This window comes from Uranotaenia lowii, chromosome 3, assembly GCF_029784155.1.
Source record: "Uranotaenia lowii strain MFRU-FL chromosome 3, ASM2978415v1, whole genome shotgun sequence".
Taxonomy (NCBI): domain Eukaryota; kingdom Metazoa; phylum Arthropoda; class Insecta; order Diptera; family Culicidae; genus Uranotaenia; species Uranotaenia lowii.
The window spans coordinates 129,044,642-129,059,990 of NC_073693.1; the positions used below are offsets into that span (position 1 = coordinate 129,044,642).

Consider the following 15,349-nt stretch of genomic DNA (forward strand, 5'->3'; position numbering starts at 1 on the left):
TCAATCGATCCAATCAGAATCTCATCCATTACGATGAGAAAAAGTAGCGGTGATAGAATACATCCTTGTCTCACTCCAGCAGTTACCGGGATTGGTTCGGACAAGACACCGTCGTGCAAGACCTTGCACGAAAATGCCTCGTACTGTGCTTCGATGAGATGGACTAGTTTCTCTGGGACCCCTCGTCGCCTTAGAGCCGCCCAGATGTTTTCATGGTTAAGTCGGTCGAATGCTTTTTCGAAATCAACGAACACCAGCAGAAGAGAGTCCTGGAATTCGTTGATTTGTTCCAGTATGATTCGTAGCGTTGTGATGTGGTCCACACATGATCGTCCGGATCGGAATCCAGCTTGTTGCCGTCGGAGTGTAGCGTCTATTTTCTCCTGGATCCTGTTCAGGATCACTTTGCAGAGTACTTTGAGGGTTGTACAGATCAACGTTATGCCTCGCCAGTTACCGCACTCTGTCAGGTCTCCTTTCTTCGGGACCTTTACGAGGATACCCTGCATCCAGTCGGCCGGGAATGTTGCAGTATCCCAGATGTCAGCGAAAAGACGGTGCAACATTTGTGCTGATAGGGCAGGGTCGGCTTTGAGCATTTCAGCAGGGATGCAATCGATCCCAGGTGCTTTGTTGGATTTCATGTTTTTGATTGCCGCTTCTATTTCAGCCAGCGAAGGCGCTTCCGAGTTGACGCCATTTATGCGACTTACTGTTGGCGCTTCGAGCTGCAGATTCTGTTGGCCATCGCTATTCGTGACTCGGAAGAGTTGTTCGAAGTGCTCAGTCCATCGTTTGAGCTGATCTGTTCGATCGGTCAATAACTGACCTGCTCGGTCTTTTAGCGGCATTCTTGCATTAGTCCTTGCACCACTGAGGCGGCGAGAAATGTCATAAAGTAATCGGATATCTCCATTGGCGGCGGCTCTTTCTCCCTCTTCGGCTAGGGAGTTTGTCACCCCCCTGCTTAAAACCGATTTGTGGACAGAAGTTATCGAAACCGATTATTTTTTCTAACACATCTCACAGCTGAATTTCGGGAATTTGTTTAACACTGTTTTACCAAAAAACTCGGTATATCACGAGTGCCTGTAGAGGCATAATGAGAAACCCCCCGAGGCAGTATGAGCACCATTTATGAAGGCAAGATGAGCGTTTTCTTCCGGGGATCTAGCAGCGAATTCGACTCGATGAAGTCAACTGAATAATAGAGCTACAGCTTAACTTGACGATTTGGCCTATTGGTTGAATGTCGGAGAGGTAATCAGTAGGCTCGGGTTCGATTCCTGGTCGAGGTGATTTTTTTTTTTCATTTTTCATTCATGATCATGATTGCACTAAATGGTGAGGCGTAGATTCATCAAACAAAGCAAAACAAAATAATCTAGGTCTGGTTGTAGAATTCAAAGAATTAACACATGCTCATACATTATGTTTCTGGTGTTTTGTTTGACGGATGATGCTTTGATGCTATAAGCCGTATAATGTAACAATAAAAAAAATCAATCATGAATGGTATGTGCAAAAAAAATCATCTCGAACAAGAATTGAACCCGAGTGTACTGATTACCTTTCCGACACCTTACCAATAGGCCAAATCGACGAGTAGCTCGACTGTAGCTCTATTATTCAGTTGACTTCATCGAGTTGAATTCGCTGCTAGATTCCCCGGCAGAAAATGCTCATTATGCCTTCATTGATAGTGCTCTGTTCGCCTCTAGTGAACAAATTAAAGTAAAAAAGCGTTTTAAAATTGGTTAAAGTGAAAAATCGAAAATTTTATGATGTTGAAAATTGAGAAACAATGTGTAGATCATATTGCAGTGCGTACATTTCAGATCAAGATGATATAAAGGTCATTAAAGCTTTTTTGGTGGTGCTCAAAAATTATAATATTTTTGTCACTTGAGAACCTAGCTGGTTATTATTTAATATTTCTGTAAAGATGAAAAGGATATTTCTTTTTTGGTGAAAAATTAATACTATAAGGGTATATACGGACGATAGTATTGGCGAAAAATTGGCCTCAGCCATAACCTCAAACTTTGATTTGCTGGCGGCCTCACCAGTGATGCTAGGTGCGTTACTAAAATCAGTATTTGTTTGATTTCAACTAATTATAATATTTCTGAATTGATTAAATTTTTTAAATGTCAACAGCTAAACGTTTCAATTCATTATGAGGCGTCCCAAAATGGATGAAGATAAGCCATATTTTTCTAATGAATTTTCAAGGTGAATTTAAAACATCTGAAATATGTTTTCATATACTGCTTGATAGATTCAAAATTTGTTTCTATCTTCTAAACGAATGCCAAATCATTAACTGTTACAAAAACAGTAATTTAATGAAAGCCCCGTCTGTGTTCACTTTGAAAATAATCTCCTCCATGCTCTGATTATTATAAACAAATCAACATAATTCGCTACATCGTTCAAGTGTGCGATACAGGCAGTTGTTATTCCGATCAGATAAATGTTGCAATCAATTTCTACGCATTTAATTGCATTTCATTTTTTTCTAGAAATCTACGGGAATATTACAAATTCTCAGTACTTATGAAAAGGGTTTTCAATAACAATGCAATTAAAAAATTTAATCATTTTCCAAATATCAATGCACTTGGCAACCCTGAACGCCCAATAAAATCAAAAAACGAACACCGTGTATCGTTTTTCCACAGGGCGAATTTGTCGATATGAGTACCGGAAAAACGCGTTTATCGTGCGCCCTTCTCAGAAATCGATTCTGTTCTCCCATGGTTTGAGGTTATGGCTGAGGCCTCCTGCTAAGGTGGTGTTCGTGTAAAACTGTCAATATATCCTAATAGGCAGTACAAAACAAGTCCTTATGAAAATTTGATTAAGAAAAAACGTACAGATACTTATGTAGCAAAAAGGAGTGCTTATTATGCCCTGGGCAGTCTTGTAAGCGGTCACCATCGTTTGAAATTTTTCAGAGACGGTCATCAACACAGCTCTCTTGATTATCATGGAATGCGCTATCGTTTGATCGGAGAGCAAAAAATGTCAAATGATATTTCGGATATTTGTAGTGGTTAGTCGTTTGACTATCATTCCATGCGTTGCAAATCAATCATTCCACATTGTTCGACCAACACATCCAAACACGCCCGGCACTGTTCAGCAGCGGATATTTTTTACGCAGGAGAGAGTTAACAGAAAGGATTACCTTCGTTTATTAAGCCTATAGTTTCTGCTGCGTGAAAGAGACAGGCGACGTCATAAACTGTCGGGAATTTTGGTCGTTTGACCATCAAATCATCGTTCTCGTGTACCATGACCAGACTTGTAAACCATCGACATTTTCTCTGACAGTCGCACAGCCTGCTTTTATCAGTATCATTGTTCGTGCCATTAAACGAATGCGACCGAAAACTTGCCGAACAGTCGACTACCATCAAACGAAACGACATTCATTCTTCTTTGTGTGATTGTCGAACAAAATTTCGTGTCTTGGTACACGAGAGGGATAATTTGATGGTCAAACGACCATCATTCCCGACAGTTTACGACATCGCCTATCTCTTTCACGCAGCAGAACTTACAGACTCAATAAGCAAATGCAATCTTTTCTATTCACTCCCTCCTGTTGAAAAAAAAATTCGTCACTCTGCAGCGCCGGGTGATGTTTGGATGTGTTGGTCGAACAATGTGGAATGATTATCTCGATTATCTACGCAAGAGGGATGACAGTCAAACGACTAATCACAAAAAAGATCAAAATTTCGTTTTGCATTTTTTTGCTCTCCGATCAAACGATTGCGCTCTCCACGATTGTCACGAACGATGTGTGGTGGTTGTCTCCGGAAAAATTCAAACGATGGTGACCAATTACAAGCCTGACCATGACACGAAATTTCATTCGACAATCACGCATAGGGGAATGCATGACATTTCAACTGATAGTAGTCGGCTGTTGCGTGATTATTTGGTCGCATTCGTTTGATGACGAGAACAGTGAATGTCGATGGTTTACAAGTCTGGCCCTGGGTGCTCGTTATGCCCTCATCTCCCTAACTCCTAAAAGTGTTCAGTTTTTTTGAGCTTTAAAAAATAAATTAGGGATCTTGAAAGCTTCACTTGAATGGAAATCTTGTTTGGGGATTAAAACAGATTGAATTTCAACGTTTGTAAACTCGATTCATTCAGACTTTAGTTTAAATCTTTGTTTTTGGATAATCTGCAATATAAAAAATGTTATACATATACAAATCTATAAAATATATTTCCAGCTGAATTTTATTGAACCTTGACATGAGACCTGAGACCTGAGATACGCGGTTTTTTACGCGGATTTTCGAATTAACGCGGTTTTTTTTACGCGATACGAAACCCCCGCGTAAAAAAACCTCAGTGTAATTTAAGTTTTGAATCGGGATTATGTTCCAATGATAAACCGAACTGAAGATAAAGAATAATAAACTGGATACAGATTCCACAATCCGGTCACAGGCAACAAATTTAGATTTAATTAAAAAATTGGAACCAGAACATCGGAAATGATTCAAACCTAATTTCACCAAATATTTTTCCGCATTTATCTAGGCAGGGGAAATCCAGTCTATTTTATCTTAAAAAAAATAGCTAGGAATTATTCAAGGAAAATTTAGGAATTTTTCAACCAAAATCAAAAAGACAAAAAATCGAAAAGTTTTTATTTTTTCATCGAAACACATTAGCTAGTGTATTTGGAAAAACTTTGTTAAAAAATTGTTTCGAACGCTAAATACATAATTTTTATCTATCAATTTTAAATTTTCTTTGATTCTTCAAATAAAGTAAGAACATTCGTGCAAAATCCGGGCAATCAGACAACCTAATTGAGACTTATTTTATTGAAAATTCGATATTCAAGACAAAGGACTGTACTAAAAAATTCATGCACCAACTTCTTTTGTGAATAATTTTTTAAAGCGTTTTTCGAGTACAGTCTTCAAATTTATATCAACAAGTGAGAAAATTTTAGAAAATCTGTAGTAGGATTTTGGACCTGGAATAAGATTTCGAGTTAGTTATGTGTCGAGATTGTTACTCTTGATTCACTTTAGTCGTTCATCAAAATTTGATTAAGAATTTAAAATTTCGAGTTTAGAGAAGAACATTTTGCTAGACATTTTTGAACAATCATGGTTAACCCCCTCCACCCCCAAAACTCCCCCCGTTTCTACGGCCATGCCGAGAACCCATGCTATTAGTGGGCCAGCGATTACCGTCTTCTTTGGAATTTCAAAACGAAAAATCGCTAGTAACCCTGTTTTCGATGGTCGAATTCTCACTTGCTCTTCTCTCTTGCAACAATTCAGCTCCGGAAATTGATTAAATTAATTATTATTATTAATTAATTCGCATGTTATATTTATTTAATCAATTCTTGGCGCATAACGTTGTTCCCCAAGAGTGCAGACAAGTGAAAGCCATTGCTATCCAAAAGCCCGGAAAACCAGCATCTGATCCCAATTTGTACCGTCCAATAGCGATGTTGTCTTGAAGGTACAGGCAAATTGATGGAGAAAATGATCTTGTTTCGTTTGGATAAATGGATAAAAATTAATGATCTCCGTTCAGATACTCAATTTTGTTTGTTTGTTTGTTGTTTATTTATTCTTGCAATTTAAGATAACAATCTTTTCGATCACTGCAATTGGTTTTATTGGGATTTGCAATAATTTTAGCTAACCTTCCCTACTCTTATCTCCTATTCTAACCTAAACAATCTTTTAAACACGTTAATGTTACGATTCATCTTGATTTCATCAGGTAACTGGTTCCAATAGAAAATGCTGCGTACAAATAGTGTGCCGTTGTAATGGGAAGTAAAATTTCTTTGAATAACCAATTTTCTCACTCGATTACTTCTGAAAGGTATAAGTTTCTGGAAGAGGTAGTCCGGTGTCGCGGTTGTAAATATATTCTGTATCATGATGTTCGAACGATGCGAATTGTTAAACGAGCAGCCCATGAACCTTTGTGTTTCGAAGGGACAAAGGAACAAACTATTGTCTTCCTCAATGTCTTTCTTGATACAAATGGCGTACGCAAAACGTGAACAAATGGCTTCAGTGTTTCTTGACATAAAGGGAGCTTTTGATGCAGTCTCAATTGAGGTTATTTCAGACAAGTTGCACTCCCGGGGCTAGCTTCCTTTATAAAACAACATCTTATACAGCTTGCTTTGTGGCAAACATTTGAACTTTGCTCACGGAAATATTGCAGTTAGAAGAACCTCTTACATTAGCCTCCCACAGGGTACATGTTTGAGTCCACTATTGTACAACTTTTACGTTAGCTACATCGACAGCTATCCCTCTGAAGGCTGCACTCTACATATGACGGCGTAGTGTCTGTCACAGGATCTACTTAGTATCATTTGCACTGACCTTTACAAGATACTTTAGACATTTTTCCATCCTGGGATTTGGGGCTTGGGATTGAGTTTTCTCCTCGGAAAACGGAGATGGTTGTTTTCTCTAAGGAACATAGACCTGCTCAACCTAAGCTTCAACTCCTAGGCAGAACGATCACTCAATCGAGGTGTTGTTAAGTATCTTGGGGTTGGGTTCCAAGTGTACCGGAAGAGCCCACATTGAGGAGTTTATTCTCTTAGTGATGGAATAGGTAGCTTCTGTTTCCAGTCAGCTGCCAAAACTCATCTCATCAAACTAGAGCCTATCCAATACCGTGTCTCCGTCTTTCCAGGCATTGTTTTCGGGGACATTTCTGAGATCGAATGTATTTCCAGTGTATTTTCCTCATTTCTTATTTCTGTATATTCGAAGTACTAGCTAGCTTGAATTCATTTATAAAATCTTTTTTAGATCTACGGTAGCACTACTGCCACACAAGTGAATACAGTTCAACAACAACAGTACCAGCCGTCACAGCAACAGCAAAGCACGATGCAGATGAACGCAGTACGTAAAATCAACAGCCTTCTGCAGAGCGGCGCAGTAAGCGTGACCGGGATCTCCGGTAATCAGCCACGGATGCTGCAGAAGAAGCCCATCAACAGTCAGCCGACCAGCGTATCCATCACGACCACGAACAGTTACGTTTCGAAGCAGCAAAAATGTTATGTTTGCGGAGACAGTGCGGGGATAAACGCCACTCTATTAACCGAGGCATCCACGGCCACATCGCAGACCGAGTTCACCTCCAAAATCGCCAAAATTGTGGGTGAAGGCTACATGGTCATCATCGGCACCGACGATGTCGTCTGCAGGCGGTGCATCACTCTGTTCAATCAGATGGACAAACTCGAAACAGATCTGGAACATGTGCGGAACACCTTAACCAGTTATATTCACAGAAAGTATAACATATTAGATGACGATCCAGGAATAACACCACCACCGGCAAAGATTCAGAAGCTAGGAAACACTAGTACGACACCCGCGACGTACAGTATCAAAACAGTTAATGATTCTGGACAGATGAATTCGGATCTTACCAACAATTCGATGGATGTAGAGAGTCAACTATCGAATATGTTCGATAAACCTCAGCAGCAGCATCAAATTGTGACCCATCAAATCCAGACACAGCAGCAGCAGCAGCAACACCCACAGCAGATCCACACGACAAACAACGGAGCTAATGTCGTGAGCACTACGGTGCAGCACCCTCAAACGACGACTATCCGTCGAAATCCCATCAAAATGTACAAGTGCATGTCCTGCGATTTTAAAACGCAGGATCTGACTCAATTCCAGCCGCACTACGAACAATGCAAGGCGAACACAAATCAACAGGTTGCTGCACCAACGGCCACAGCAACGACTACGACCTCATCAGCGTATCGTTGCAAGCTGTGCAAGAAGATCTTTGCATCCGTAGCTCTGCTGAAGCAACACAACGCCCAAGAGCATCAGCATTCTGTTCAGCCACCCGAACTCAAGGTCATCGAACAGCAAGGTACTACAGTGACCCAGCTCTTTGCCTGTAACATGTGCACTTACAAGACCCCCGACAAGCAGAACTACGATGACCACCTTCGGAAGCATATAAAACTGAAACCGTTCAAGTGCCGTGTCTGTCTGATGCGTTTCGAAACACGAGAGCAGGCTTCGATACACGCCAAAAACCATCAACCCGATTACTTCAAGTGTGGCATCTGCAACGTTACTTTCAACAAGCGTGAACTGCTGATGAAGCATCTGGAGACGCATGAAAATGTCAAGAAGCACGCTACGTTACAGAAACACACGACGATCACCACCACTACTCAGCAGCAATCTGCACAGCATCAACATCAACAGACACAGCAGATTATTCACCAGCAGCAACCTCAAATCCACATCAAGACTGAGGCGGGTGTAGTTAATCAGGTTGCCGATTCATCGACGCAGAAATTACTACAAGCCTCAATCGACGAAGCCCTGCGGGAAACGATCGGAGAGACCATTGATGCAAAGTCGATTCAGTTCCACTCTTGCAATATCTGCTCCCTGACATTCCTGAATGAGAAACTCTACAGCCAGCATATGAAAATGCATACTGCGGGTGGGCCAGGAACGGCACCACTAACAAGCGGAAGTCCCGGGCAACAGCAGCAGATCGGTGGATCGTCGTCGGTTACCACCAGCAAAAAGATGGTTAGCGCCAATGCGGCTGCCATGAACAACGGAGGCCAGGAACAGTTGCACGGTAAACTGTTGGCCCCGGGAAGCCAAGGAAGTGCTGGTACCATGACGACCAGCCATACAGCCAACTCCATTTCCGACGGTGATCTCGAGAGTATATTTGAGAAAATACACTCGGACAAAAACGATATCAATCCTGGTGACAATCTGGTCATCACCAGTCAGGACAATTCCACCGGAAACATTACCTACAGCATCACGCTAGCCGGACAGGATGGTGCTGGCACCGGGCAAACGACAACGTATGTGCAGCAATCCGCCGAAGGAGTTGACAGCAAGCTGGTGAGTGTGGTTTATGTTACGGTAAAAGTTAAATAAATTACTAATCTCTTTTGTCTATTTCTAGATCACTCAACGGCAAATACAGCAGCAGCAACAGCAGGCAGGTATCGACATGCCTACACTGGATCAAACCGATGATCAGCAGCAACAACCTAAGCAAGAAGCCGGAATCAATATGCCCGTCAGTATGCCCAGCTTAGACGATGATGGTGAACAGTCTCAAAATAGTCAAGCTTCCAATGCCGAAGGTGTCCCCATGGAGTTGGAAGCCATACAGGATGGTGAGGGTCAGCAAATCAAGTTCATTCTCAACGAAAATGGACAGATTCTGCAGTTGGACAACCACATTCTGACTACCGATGCCGACGGTAATCAAATTTTGGTCCAGGGTACCGATAGTGAACAGATTCAACAGTTACTTCAAAGTGTCGGAGTAGTAATGCAAGGTGGAGAAGGTCTAGGTGAAGGTGAAACGTTGCAAATGATAAGCGGCGATGGTCAGACTGGGCAAATGATTTTGGTTCAGGGAGCCGATGGCCAAGAACAACTGATCGATGCCTCTTTACTGAATGCCGATGGGAACATCGTTATTCAGCAGTCTCAAGAGGGTGAACTGAATGCAGAGGGCACTCATATTACAACCGAGGACGGACTGCAGATACCGGTTTCGGTAGCGTTCACGACCTCTGGTGAAGTAGATCAAGAGGGCAATCTGACGGTGGCCATGGCAGGTGGCGAAGGAGGCGAACAACAAATCCAGTTACACCTGCAGCAAGCTGGCGAAGGTGAAGAAGGGGAACATATCGAGGCAGGCGAAGGCCAACAAGCCATTCTCACCGAAGGAGGACACATAATTCTGCACCAAGATCAAGCTGGCGTTGAACAGCAGGCGGAAGAAGCAACCGAATCTGGCCACGACAGAGCCGGTGGTAACACGACAGCAGTAACAACTAGCACTAGCAGTGCAGCGGCTGGAAATGGATCTAGTGCGGCAACAGCCTCAGGTGCTGACGAACAGGGAATGTTCAATTTTGATGAACTTATTCAACCCCAAGTCGTAATCAAACAGCAGGTAAGGCGAGATTGACCGTAAAACCAAAAAGAAACCCTCACTGGTTTGGTTCCACATTGTATAGAACACCCATAAAAAAGATGAAAAACGCTTTACCAATGTACACATAGAAAACATTCAGAGCACCTTAAGTTTTTCCACTCTCCTTTTACCTCTTTGATCACTAATTTAAAATATAAACTGTAGCCACCTTTAGTTTATCATTACGTTTAAACGATCATACACACAGTAAGAAACCCCCAACTTCATTATTAATTTCGTATTTCTGTACTTTGGTTGCGATCGAGAAAAAACACTGAATATCACTGCGCCGCACTATTTTTTCGCTCACTCTACAATATGTCATCGTGAGAGAGGGTCCTTATTACAATACAAAATGTAACGGTAGAGTAAGTTTAATTTCCGATTACGTTCTAAGTCTACACAACAAACACAAACACGCTGAGAAGAAAGAGAAAATACAATAACTATTAATAATCCGTAATAATAATAAAGCTAGTAACTAGGGACAAAACAAAAAATAAGCTATTTTTAAATGAAATTCGATGCTAACAGAAGTTGCACTGAAAATAACGGAAAAAACGAAAATAAAAATACGTTCGGTTTCGATTGAGGGGCGTGTTGCTATTGATGATGCGTGAAAACGGCAGACAACATGAATTATTGAGATACAAACATAGAAAGAGAGACATATTAAGTAATAATAAAAAGCATAAAAAACGACGAACAAAATCGGAGTTTGATGAATTTGTGGGTGTAATATTCGAAATGTTTTCCCAATAAAGATTTCAAAGGCTACACCACAAAGTGTATGGTTAGCATGGTTAATACCGAAAAAAGCCTTTCTCGTCGATGCCTTCTGATTTTTGAACATCTAATTAAATTCGCTGGAATCTTGATAGAACGTTCTTTGGCTTTGGTTAGCTTGTTTTTCGAATGAGAAATTCACCATTCTTAAATTAAGGGACAGACAATTTGATGCTTTACAAAATTCACCTTAGTTTGCTTCTAAGAATAGTTCCAAATGTTATTCAACATTCTATTGCATAAACACATCGCTTTGGTACTAAAATTTCAGCAACAAAAATAATCATAATTGGTAAAAGAAGTCAATGTAGATTGGATTTTTTTAAATGTGTTTACACAATTATAACCGTTATTAAATTACTTTGGAATCCTTAATATTGAGAGAACCCAATTCTCGAAAGCGTTTGCGTTCAATTTTAAAACGTTGCGAACCATGCAAATTGACATACAATTCAATCGATATTCAAATCACACTAAAATCCAACACTCCTAGTCATAGTTTAAGCCATTTCTTTTTGACACGCTTGAAATGCTCACTTAAGTAAAAAGTTTATTGCTGTAAGGCGTAGCATACTGACAAAAATATTAATAAAAAAAAACATTAATGTTTTAACAATTTAATGGTCCAAATTCCCATACAAGCACCCAAAGTAATTTGCATATTTTTTGTGTTTAACTTGACAATTTTGACTGCTAACCTTGTCGCCATTGTTTCCTGTGAATGGGCATAAAAAATGTTAAACATGTTGTCTTGATTTCCTACTTCTCTTCTGATCTTTGCCGTTGTGAATTCCTTCGCCGAAACCCTTTGAAAATATACTTGTCCACCAAAGGCGATCAGAGATTCCTCTCGCAAGGAAGAAGAATCTACGGCCGGACCAAGTGCGGAATCAACGGAAAAATGCGAACAGCCGGAACGGAAGGACACCAAAGACTCGAAATTGGAACCCCGCTAGTGAAGAACGAGAAAACGATAGAAAAGTGGTGTACAAGTGATTTTTCTTCGATTGGATTTAGTTGATATTTTTTAATTATTATTTTCTTTACTCATGATTTAATCCCAATTTTTAAATTTTCAATCATCTACAAATCTTGTAGAACAATCACCCAAGAACAGATCCGATCCATGAGCACGCGTGGGTTTGACATGCGCTTATTTTTACAGCCAGCTACCTAGGTTACTCGAGGACAACGATCCCAGCAACGGTGATGAAACTGTCCAAGACGGACACGAAACCGACGATGTCACCATCATCTTCGCTTTTCGAAATTATGATCAAAATAAAAATCAGCGAATAGAGGACAGGAGCTGTGTTTTAGAAAGTAACCGGTGTTTAACTGCAAGTCAAAATTCTTTCTAGCAATAAGGACGACACAACAATATTTTCTGCTGGCCCTAGGCAACGGATTCGATTTTTCGACACTGTTCACTGTACATAGGAGAAGGCGTATTGACCATGTTCGCCAGTGGAGAGGTTCATTTTACTAGAATAAGCATAATTGTAAATATAAATCTTTAGACGAAACAAAAATAAAACGGTTAGAAATTAACATAAAAAACTTCAAACGATTTGAATTGATACTGGAAAATTTCCATACTTTAGTAATAGTCATCAAAACACATCCAGACGCGTGGTTTATAAAATCTCATCTCACGTCACCATTGGTTGTAGGTTAACATTTGTGCTTGGCTTTCATTTTTGAAATAAAGTTTTCTGTTTATTAAAGAATTTTACGATTGAAGTGTGTTCCAGCGACAAAGGTGAATCGATAAAACCTCCTGCAGCGTGTGGGTGAGAATAAAGATATCCATAAAACTTTTCTTTTTTTTTTCAAATACCACATTATTTCATACTATTCTTCAACTACTGATTGATAAGCCGTTAAGAGATGATGACACGCGAGCAAGGATAGGTTTATGAGAAATATAAAATTATCTGGGAAAGACATAAGACATGAAACTGACAGAGAAAAAACAGATGGTAGATTATCAAATAGCAGATACTTTAACTTGCAGTTTAAAAATTTAACAGCATTTCATTGGCCGTAGCTACTGATATCACGTCATTGGAAATGGGGAGAATTTCATCGACGAGTTATCTGTACAAGCCACTAAAAAACCTTGTCAAAATAAGTGGACTTTGAATATTTTCTTGTGGAACACCGGTAGCAATTCGAAAGTAAGATAGCTGAAATGACAGATCTGTTTCATTATTGTTAATTGTTTGAAAATATTCGAAAGGAAAATAAAATCACCAAAAATACAATGAGCAATTTACCTAGAAAACATGAAAAAATTTGAAATTTTTTATCTCATATTTTAAACTTTTCAAAAAATCAAAATTATCTAAAATTTTTTTTTTTTGGCATACATTTCTCAATTAAAGGTACATAATTCCATCGACATATTTTTTCTCAACGGATGCATAATTCATGCAGCAGAGGGTTACAAAATTTTGAATACTGACTCCTCAACTAGATTCTATGCCAAAGTTTACTTCTGACACCTTTTTTTGGAATCAGGGGCGGGATTATGGAACTCAAAACAATCGAGTTTCGTTCGATTCGACCAACTTTGGCATCACCGATCTCGATTCGAATGGAACGTTTCGAGATGATCTACTACCCGATTTACTCGAAATCTAATACGTTAAAATTTAGAACTCGAACGAGATTCGTAATACTGATTCTAATCCGATTCGAGTTCAACTCGAAACGGGTAACTCGAATCGAATAGGATTCATAATTCCACCCCAGGTTCCTATCAAGTTAAATAGTTTGAAACCTTAATCATGCCTTATATTGCTCTCGTACAAAAATCACAAAAATAAGCCAACATTTCCCATTGATTGTAATAGGGTAGAATGTAACAGTGTGGTTGATTCCCGGAAAAATCTATTGATTGCTGATGTATTTTGGACTCGATTTGCTATCAATTCGAACATAGAAATCCTTTTATGCTACAGTAGTCAAGGTCAAGACTACAGGTAAATAGTATTCCTGCCAAAACATAACCTTGCTATAAGAAAAGAAGATAAAATCGTTTTTCCACAACTATTTGATAAAATGTTAAAATGGATGTGCCTTGAAAAAAAATTAACAATGACTCACCAATTCAGCTAAGACATTTCCAACAACAATGTTTAAAGAATGAATTTATATTTCGTTAAACAACTTAACATATTAAAACGATTTTCCCCTGAGGATCAACCTAACCCAAAGCCAGCTGGTGAAACCGGACAAACTGAACCAGGTGATGATGTACGATAAATGTTCATTTCTCAAGGTAACTCGGGTCTGACCACCAATTGGGCCACCTGTGATGGTCGCTGCAAAGCTGGCATCCAACAAGTACGGTTCGGTTTTAGCTATCTGTGCCATTTTCGGAACGTCACGGAACAGGAAAATCTCACCCCGCTGTTGCGGAGTAAACTGGGGTCGATTCTCGGGTCTCCGAACAACCCCCTGCAACTCAACAATGCCTTTCGTTTGACCCAAAGGTCTGGTGCTTGCATCAAGGAATCGCTTTGGAACCCAACCGCGGTTTATCAAAATTTTATCCCTGTAAAATATGATTGTGTTATTGTAGTTGTTGATGTATTAAAGAATAGTCCTAACTGACTCTCGTCCTTCAAGCTGGAACGGCGTTATGATTAGATATCCAATCGAAGTTTCCTGTTGAGAGAACAAACCGCCAGTAGTTCTACTGTCCCCGTCATGAATTAGAGCACGTGGTCCCAAATACATTTCCTGATCATGGAGAAATGTACCACGGACTGTTACCTTCTCGTATTCCATATCTTCCAACTCAGATAAACTGAAAAATGAAAGTTTAATCTTTTGTTCTCAAACAGAACAATTTCATCAGCGCATACTCATCGGGAAGTGGAACAGATTCCAATCGCATTTTGCTTTCCAGATTCCGGATCAGATCCTCTTTCCACTGCTTCCGGTGGACTTGCCAGCAGCCCAGGCCGAAAGTTACCGCCGGAACTGACTAGAAAAGAGAAAAATATGAAAATTATACCCGTTAATAATTCGTTTTAAGAAACCTACCAACAGCATCCACCCGAAGGGGGTCACGGATTTAGCGGTGCCATTGTGTTTGAAAGGCGGAGGCACTCGGCTTCGTTTCTGATGTCCGAAAGTGCGGTTCTGAAAGCTGCCTCGCAAGGAAGAATTTATCGAGCGAAATGTTGACGTCACATTCTGACGGCAGCAATGTAGCAACATGGTCACTTTACCGGATTTTACCGCTGAAACCCAGGTTTCGTAAATCCGGTGACTGTAGCGAAAATTATTACACAAAAATCGTAATCAGACCGTAATCAGCTGGATTTGTTTTTATTTACGTTTTAGCCCATGGGTGCACTAAAGTGAGGGGGCTCAAAACAAACCTCTGATCAGAGTTGCTAGATTTTTCGCGTATAAAGTGAAATTAACCTCAGGCGGAATTCTGATTTAAACTTTGGAGTTTGGAATGCAATTTTTCTTCCAAATTAATATTTTGAGAATTGAAATATTC

The 15,349-nt window shown here is 40.0% G+C and overlaps 2 protein-coding genes across 3 annotated transcripts in view; one reads left to right on the forward strand and one right to left on the reverse strand.

Annotated features, from left to right (window-relative positions):
* LOC129757516 (zinc finger protein 236) overlaps positions 1-12,834 on the forward strand; it is a 29,107-nt gene extending 16,273 nt beyond the window's left edge. The window contains exons 2-4 of one of the 2 annotated variants that reach the window (XM_055754782.1): positions 6,840-8,945; positions 9,010-10,017; positions 11,658-11,976. In XM_055754782.1, the coding sequence (XP_055610757.1) occupies positions 6,840-8,945; positions 9,010-10,017; positions 11,658-11,780 (3,237 nt within the window). In that variant the 3' untranslated portion in view covers positions 11,781-11,976. The other variant, XM_055754783.1, reaches the window with a different exon arrangement.
* A 1,104-nt stretch (positions 12,835-13,938) lies between these two features.
* On the reverse strand, positions 13,939-15,182 carry LOC129756283 (SURF1-like protein). Its single transcript, XM_055753104.1, has 4 exons — positions 14,881-15,182; positions 14,700-14,821; positions 14,447-14,641; positions 13,939-14,386 (listed from the first exon to the last, which is right to left on the reverse strand). The coding sequence occupies exons 1-4, from the start codon at positions 15,055-15,057 to the stop codon at positions 14,008-14,010; spliced, it is 873 nt and encodes a 290-aa protein (XP_055609079.1). The 5' UTR covers positions 15,058-15,182; the 3' UTR covers positions 13,939-14,007.
* Positions 15,183-15,349: the final 167 nt, after the last annotated feature.

What these genes read in the sequence shown, in the direction of transcription:
- LOC129756283 (XM_055753104.1), bottom strand. Translation starts at nt 15,057, where the DNA reads ATGTTGCTACATTGCTGCCGTCAGAATGTGACGTCAACATTTCGCTCG. An exon ending in TCTGTTCCACTTCCCGATGA is followed by an intron (nt 14,642 to 14,699) that starts GTATGCGCTGAT and finishes TTCATTTTTCAG; the next exon opens with TTTATCTGAGTTGGAAGATA. An exon ending in TTCCAGCTTGAAGGACGAGA is followed by an intron (nt 14,387 to 14,446) that starts GTCAGTTAGGAC and finishes CATATTTTACAG; the next exon opens with GGATAAAATTTTGATAAACC.